We start from the raw sequence: 8,278 nt of genomic DNA on the forward strand, positions 1-8,278 counted from the left end.
TATTTTTTTTAACTTGACCCTGGCCAAATGGACCTAAATGTCACACTCCGCCTTTAAATGATGAACATTTGTGCCAAGTTATATTGAAATCCCCCAATGCATGTAGAGGTTTTGCTTTGACCAAGCGTTTTCCAATAATGTCTCACCCAGCTCTGTACAGAAGTCATTACAAGTGAATGGGGATTAAACAAGAGTACATAAAAAACTTGCGAACTTTTACAAATAATTTATTATAAAATGTATAAGATAAAACAAAAGATCATATAAAGAAAATAAATGTATCTAAACTCAGTTCATAATATTTGTAGTCTACATTTAAATACTGTTACCCAGCTAAAAACAAAACCTTCAATGTATGATTACATTGTACTTTGAAAAATTCATTGATAAAAATTTAAAGTAAGACATAAACAGTATAGAGCCTGGTTAGACTGCACGGGTGTACATGCTGGCCTGGCCTTTAAATTGGTGGCAATTTCATTTAGTCCCTATTCCAGTAGATAAATGTTTCACTGAGATGGCAGCACTCCATTTTAAAACATTGTTTTTATTTTTGTTTGTTTCTTGTGCGTCCCATCAGCACGGTTAAGGTAATAAGGAGAATTCAAAGCTTTACGAGTGGAAGAAGACATCAGGTGCCCCTCCATGCATTATTTCAGACAAATAGCCCATACATTCTGCAAGCTAGCTGGATAGTTTCCTCACATGAAAGAATCCAGTCACTTGCATGACTCGAATTGACAGTGGTGAGGGGCAATGGTTTGAAGTCAACAACCATAGTTAACCCTTATCCTGCTAAGTGAGGAATACAGTTTTATTAAAATTGTCAATGAAGGGCACCTCAGGTCTTCCTCGAGCAGAAAAGCTGTTAACGTCGCTATGTGACAAATACTGTGTTGGTGTTACGTAAAACACAATCAAACAAACAAACAAACAAAACTGTCAATGAAATACATAGAAGATATTCAAGTTTCTTCTTTAAATACAGGATTAATTTTCATCGAGTGGTATGAAAATAAATATTTCACCAGTTGCAGTAGCCAGGGAGTTTCAAAAACTCTAGCATAAAACATTTATGTAAAATTAATAATCAATAGCTATTTTGTATCCTGCAACATTGTGTCAGTTGCTGATAATTGTCATAACAAAAAATAAACTCTGATGTTTTTTTTTCCACAGGTCTGTCCTTATGACAATTATTAAAATCACAACCATTAAGGAAAATTACAGGTATGTAGAGGTAGGTATATATTTCAAGATATAAATCAACCTTTGCAGAAATACATATACATTATAAACATCTCAAGAAATTCCCAGTCATGATATTAGGTCCACTGCCTAGAAATTTTTAATTAGACATGGTTACACATCAGTGTGGTTTGTCTCAATTCAATTATAAAATATATCCGAAGAAATCATTTTTATGCTAAAACATACCCGAAGTAATATAATCATTTTTATGCTAACTTTGTAAACACAGATATTGATCCAAGTTGCAATGTAGCCTGGTACACAGAATAGGATTTTTATCTTTTAACCTTTACACGGTTCACAGAAAGGACGGCACTTCATGTTGGAAAAGTATTCCATCCTTTTAGCATGCTTAATTTTTGTAATGGACTAGCCTGGCCATCTTTGAATTCGGAACAGTCCATTCAAAATTTAAGGAATATCAAATATAGGTGGCACTTTTATAAGCTCATTTGGTTAGACCACTGACTGTCACTGCTAAAGTCCCGGGTTCGATCCTGGGTAATAAAAAATGAACGCATCACCGAGGCAAAATGGGCCTTTAAAATAGATTGATGTGCAAAAAAAAAAAAAAAATCATAAAGATATATACTCAGAAACGACTGAAAGTCCTATCTTAATGTTTTGTGTGTGTGCTATTTCTAGCCTGATCTGAATGAAAAAAAGTAGTAATGCTTTTCAAATTTTGGCCACTTTTCACATTTAGAATAATTCTGGGAAAAGGGAGAAAGCAAATTATCTGAAAATGTGCACACAAGTAATTGGTCTAGACCTACATCAAATTTAACATAAATCTCAAAATAAATTATTTTCAGTACCGTCATGCCAAAAAAAAAATCCCCAAAACAACCTCAGTGTTGTCCCTTTAAGGTTTGATACATCAAGATTTATTTGTGTAAAAAATATATCTTTACTATACAACAATAGGAAAACAATAAAAATACAAAAAGCCTTTGTAAAGGCAGTGAATATCAAAATACTGGAATGTAATATCAATGCACACACAAACATTTTTGTAAACTGACCTCTGTATACAATATCAACAAACAAGAGCTGTCGGTAGGACAGCAACGCTCGACTATTCTTAGTGCTTGAAAGTAAAAAAAATGCTTGATACAGTTACCTCCTCCTGTTTACAGGTTGGGGTCATGATGGTGAACAAGTGTGCAAAGTTTAAATGCCATATGTCAATGGACTTTGAAAATATTTGAACTATTACAAAAACTTTAACGTAAATTCTAAGTCGAAAAAGGGGCATAATTCTGTCAAAATGCTTGATAGAGTAACCTCCTCCTGTCTACAGGTTAGGGTCATGATGGTGAACAAGTGTGCAAAGTTTTAATGCCATATGTCAATGGACTTTGAAAATATTTGAGGTATTACAAAAACTTTAACGTAAATTCTAAGTCAAAAAGGGGCATAATTCTGTCAAAATGCTTGATAGAGTTATCTCCTCATGTCTACAGGTTGGGGTCATGATGGTGAACAAGTGTGCAAAGTTTCAAAGCCATATGTCGATGGACTTTGAAATATTTGAACTATTACAAAAACTTTAACATAAGTGGTTACGCCGACGCTCGGGTGACTACAATAGCTCTACTTATTCTTATCGAATAGTCGAGCTAAAAATATATAACATCTGCAAAAAATTAAATTTTCTACTTGTTCAGGTGGGAAACAAAAAATACTGGCATTTTCTACCTGAAGCCAGAGTAAGGTCTCTATTGTCAATACAAAATAACTTGGAATTTTTTCCCCCAAATTTAGAAGAAAGAAATCTAACAGCAGCCTAAAAAAATCAACATTTTTAATTTCTGACAACAAATGATCTGTTTTGACTGATGTAATAGATCGAAGTGACCGACAATATGATTGTACACTTGAATACAATTTAAAAATTATCTAAAAGGCAGTTTTTTAACATTTAAAAAATTTCTCAAATTTAAAAAAAAAATGTCACATAATTTTTCCCAATTTAAGGATCTTTTCCGAAAAGGGTTACAAACATAACCAATAATTTGACAATGACATTTAAAAATGTAAAATAATCATTATCAGTATATTTTTGCGGCTAATTATATGGAAATTTAGTGACTGGCAATACATGAGAAAATATGAGAAATAATATCGCAACAATTTCGTAAAATAGTATCACAGAAAATAAGTTTAATCAAAACACAAAATCCTACCCCATAATCAGTTGAATTTCGTAGATGGACTTTTCCATCTTCCATTTATATGGGTCAGTCCATTAATTTTTTGGGGATATCAAAATAAAAAATTTGAATTTGAGCAGATAAAAAAACTAACAGTATCGAGCAAGGTCATGTGACGTTAATCTGCAGACTAGCCTGAGGCTCCCTCCTGCCGGCAAAGGTCAATCACTTTTAGTTTCATCAGGAGCAGCGTAAAATGCAGCTGCCCAAATATAATGTTCCATTATAGAACATTCCTTTCCTTAAATAATTTGTCAAGTTCTTTCTCCATGATTTCATTTGTTCCCCTAAGGCCTGCCACCACCTTTGACGCCCATTCGAAATATTTGTGCACACGTTCCTCGGTCCAGCCTTCAGGTGTTGCACGATTTAGATCTCGAAGGTTATACAGTTTGTCAGCTAGTTTCACGAGCTTTGCTTTCGGACTCGTATTAGGAGCATGCTTGATCTGTTCGAGTTTACGTAGAGGACTTGGTAACGATTTATTATCAGTAACCTCCTTTACTAGACCTGAAAGTATAAAAGTTAAAGTTACCTCCATTTCCAGACCTGAATTTTGAATATTTCTGGTTTAATCATTTTAATATTTCAAAGCAGAATTGCTCTTGATTAAGTGAAGACAGGTAGAATTTGTTGCCGCCACCTGACTTAAAGTTAGTAACCTGGTTATTGAGGAATTTAAATTAAAGTTTATCTTGAATAACCTCCAAAACATAATAACAGGACTAACAAAAGGTAAGCCACAACAAATAGATGAAATAAAACCATGTGATTGATACATGAAGTTCAATGGTTTTGATGAGTATAAGAGGCAAAACAATCACATCAGTAACATTTGTATTCAGTTAATGTTGAGTAGATTCATTTAGTGCTCTACACTTTAAAATTGGAAATTTTTTATACCATTATAATCAATCTATCATAACCATTTGTAAATTTCAAATTCCCTAGAAAAAAGAAATTGTATAGAAACAAAATATCATCAAGGGAAGGAACTGTATTTGAAAGGTGAAACAGTTATGGTTTGATTAATCTCCCCTGTACCAAACATAGAAAAGAATTATTTGAAACCCTGAATTATCATATCCATCTAATTTTTAATATGATAATACATAATGTCATTAATTTAATTATGCCTGTGTTTAAAAGCAGCTAGCTATCTGTGCATACCCTGGGTATCATATACCCTGTAAAACTTATCAATGTTATGGTTTTAAGTGTTTTAAGCATTTTTAAATGTAATTTATACTGATGTGTTACATGTGTAAGAAAGAGTTCTATAGCTGTAAACAAGGGGTTGGGGGGGGGGGGGGTATTCATAATACACTATATAGATTAAAAATTGAAAGGACTGAAAATATATTTTCAAGATTTTTGTATAACTAGAATGATGTATGTCTAAATGAATAACTCATGTACAAAATTTCCGATAATTTAAAATTCTCACTTTCTTTCCCAGAAATAATCAATTTTATTGTGCAAATTAGCCCAAAAAACGAAAACCAGTGAAAGGTTTTTCACTCAAATCAGCCAAAATCGCATAAAAATTGGTTATCAATTTTATACCTTGTATATCTATATATTATCATTCTATTGCTTGGTTTCAAATTTAAATGTACCAGTTGATATCAGAAAGAATTTCAGAATTTATTATTTTAGGCTATTGGACCTCGGTGGAGTTCCTTTAATTTATACCATTTTACCAAAACTACAACCATACAACTGTTAAAATCTAAATGAACACACACATACCTGTAACTTCTGGTCCAAAATGTTCCTCCAGTTCTTCGAAAGAAGTGTCTGTATCCTCAACAGTATCATGTAGCAAGGCAGCCTTAAAATAAAAATAATAAAATACAAAACAGTATACAGTATACTGATAATCTATGGGAATTCACTTCACAATAGTTTAAATTAATATACATTTTCAAAATTTTCATTAAAAATGGCATGCATCTGGAAAAATGCTTTGAAATATTTACATATTGAGCACAATGGGCCTTTCAGAAACAGTTTACAAAACTTGTCATCAGATCCTCATGTAAGTGCCTGTTATAGCCATTTACTACAAAACAATTAAGAGGTGTCATAAACTTGTATCAAACTATGCTAATAATGAATATTTTATTAAATGCTAAATTATCTTGGTTCTAAGGAAAAATCTGCTTCTCTGTTGGCATAAAGTCCTGGGTCGGACAAGTCTGGCATTAGGATCTCCAAGCCCCTGTATTAACTTGCAGGACATATTTTTGTCAAAATTGTGAAGGGGCTTAGGTTTTCATTTTGCGAAAAAAAGTGTGATATATTATAAAATTGTGAAAAAAAAGACATATTACTTGGCACTCAGGACACTTTGAAACTGGAAACAGTTGATCATAATTTCTGACCTGTGTAAAATCTGCTTCAAGTCGGTACATAAACTCAGTTAACATGCGAAAAAACAATTTAACTTGATTAAACCTATTTCTGTGTTATTGCAATTGGCGTAAATCAAGTTTTACCGAAAGGTAAACAATTTATTTTGAAGACAAAGTCCCAATATTTCTTGAAATCTCTTTTGAAATTGTTAATCTTCTTTTTTGCTTTGTGAAAAAAATGTGTAATTTTGAATTGTGAAGGGGGGCCATTATATAGAAGGGAAAAAAGCCCTGACTTGATATAATGGGAGTTACTTACTTGAATGACATGGACATCAGTAACACCAGCCTCTTCTGTTAGTATATAAGCCACTCCTGAAGAGAAAAAAATGCTACAATATGAATTATATTTTTTCTTTTTACAATTTCAGTTACCATAGCAACCATTTTTTTTCTCTGATGTAAACATTAAAGGGACTCCACTGAAGTTTTTTTTTTGACATGACTGGACTGGAAATAATATTTCGAGATTAATATTTTATTTGATGTAAGTAGAATAGACCAATAACTTGTGTGCAAAATTACAGATCATTTGATCACTCCGCTTTCCTTGAATAACAAGCAATTATCATGGTATTGCAAGCAATCCATAAGTCCCCTTCCGGTTAGAACCCCAGCAACATTCTGATGGGCCATTGGCCATTCAATTTACCAGTGAATGAATGACATGAAAGAACTTAAATCTTTTGAGTTCTTAGTTTGTCTATATCACAGTAATGTGTTAAGTTTCCCTGCCTAGTAAGGAAATTATGTTTATACAACAGATAATCAAAAGGTCCAATTTTCTCAGGATGAATAAGAATAACTAATGTTTCAACCTTTCTCTTTTTTAAGTATATTTGTTACATATGATGTGGTTGATGACCAGAAACGTATATTTAAAGTTTGAAGTAAACACCTTAAGAAATAAAGAACTTATAGTGAAAAAGCTTAAAAATTTTAATCAGAAATCTTGAAATTCAGTCTACATGTATTTGTTGCCATAGCAACCAGAATTTTCAACATAAAATATTTCATTAAAATATTTTCAGTTCTTTTTGCGTTATTGCGGGATCCAGTTTTGGGGACAGACTGACAGACAGAAGGACAGACGGAGGGTAAACCAGAAGTCCCCTCCGGTTAAAGTGGTAGGGGACTAATTATTTTAATTGTGAAAAATGATCCAAACTGAGTGAGTTTCCTACCTATATAACAGACTCTGATAAAAGGCCTCTTCCCAATTTAAATTTCCCCAAAAATCTGAACTTAAACCTGCTTTTTTACTTCCCAAATTAGCAATTTTAGTGATAATTTTTCCCAATATCAAGTGGCTAAGGCCTCTTCCCAATTAAGTGAGAAATATCGCTGCAAAATATAAAAGCGTTGGAACGCTTTCACCCAAATCGCACTAGGAACAGCACTGTCTAAAAATATGTTTTTTCAATTTATTTCTGAGTATATTTTCTTAAATTTAATAATCTTTTGCATATTTTTCTGTTTGCAGTTCCCCAGCTAATTTATATAAGAAATTCAAATTTTATGCTTTTAAAAGGTATTTATCTTTTACTTGTGCTCATGAATAGGTCAGAATATATGTCTCTATACGCTAGTTTGTGTTTTTTCATTCAGTCAGATTTTCTTGCGGAACTTGCTTTGCCTTTTTGAACAATTTCGATATATATGACATACCTTTGCCCTGAAGCAAAAATATCTCAAAGCGATGTCATACATGTACAACAGTATGCCCATTCACGCACTACAGTGCATAATTCACGCACAAAATTCTAGATGCACACATAAAAATTGTAAGCAGGGGGTACATGCACAAAGTAAAATCGTCAGAATGAATGTTTGGGATAGCCTAATTTGCATATCAACTAAATGTTGTTGCCATCTACCAATGGTTAGGAACAGTCTAAACCCGGTCATAATTGCATGTCTGCTTTCAAAGTCATCTCAGACTGATTCAGAAATATTTTAGTCATGTTTTGATGTCACATGTACTGTCTTAAGAAAAAAGTTTTGGATATTAACAACTTCCAAAAAGTATTTTGTGTTCTCTAATGATCAGCAAAAAGTTATTTACTTTATTTTTTAACAACTACCTTCTATTGTGTCATATTGAGATTTAAAGATAAATCAGGGCTCTCGATTGACACAGGGATCCGGGTTTTGACTCGTGAAAATCGGGAAATGCACAAATTTGACACGTGATAAAATCTGCTCAAGAGTCAATTTGCCACATGGGATTTTCAGCTATGCAATAATAATTACCTTTAATCCACCCCTAATTACCTATCAAATCCTACATATGTTCAAATCTCACTCATTAAAAATGTCAGCAGGCAGTATAAGCCGTGTATAAAATGCTTTACACGGCAATTGTTTATACCCTGTGCACTGACAATTCAGTGG

At 32.8% G+C, this 8,278-nt stretch overlaps 1 protein-coding gene across 1 annotated transcript; it reads right to left on the reverse strand.

Moving 5' to 3' along the window:
• Window positions 1-221: 221 nt before the first annotated feature.
• Window positions 222-6,199, reverse strand: LOC132726948 (guanosine-3',5'-bis(diphosphate) 3'-pyrophosphohydrolase MESH1-like; the record flags this gene model as incomplete). Its single annotated transcript, XM_060712363.1, has 3 exons — window positions 222-3,977; window positions 5,220-5,301; window positions 6,144-6,199. Coding segments are annotated over 3 exons (425 nt in total), but the record flags the coding sequence as incomplete, so codon positions are not given.
• Between the last annotated feature and the right edge of the window lie 2,079 nt (window positions 6,200-8,278).

This window comes from Ruditapes philippinarum, unplaced genomic scaffold (assembly GCF_026571515.1).
Source record: "Ruditapes philippinarum isolate M1 unplaced genomic scaffold, ASM2657151v2 ctg14216_1_1_1_1, whole genome shotgun sequence".
NCBI lineage: Eukaryota > Metazoa > Mollusca > Bivalvia > Venerida > Veneridae > Ruditapes > Ruditapes philippinarum.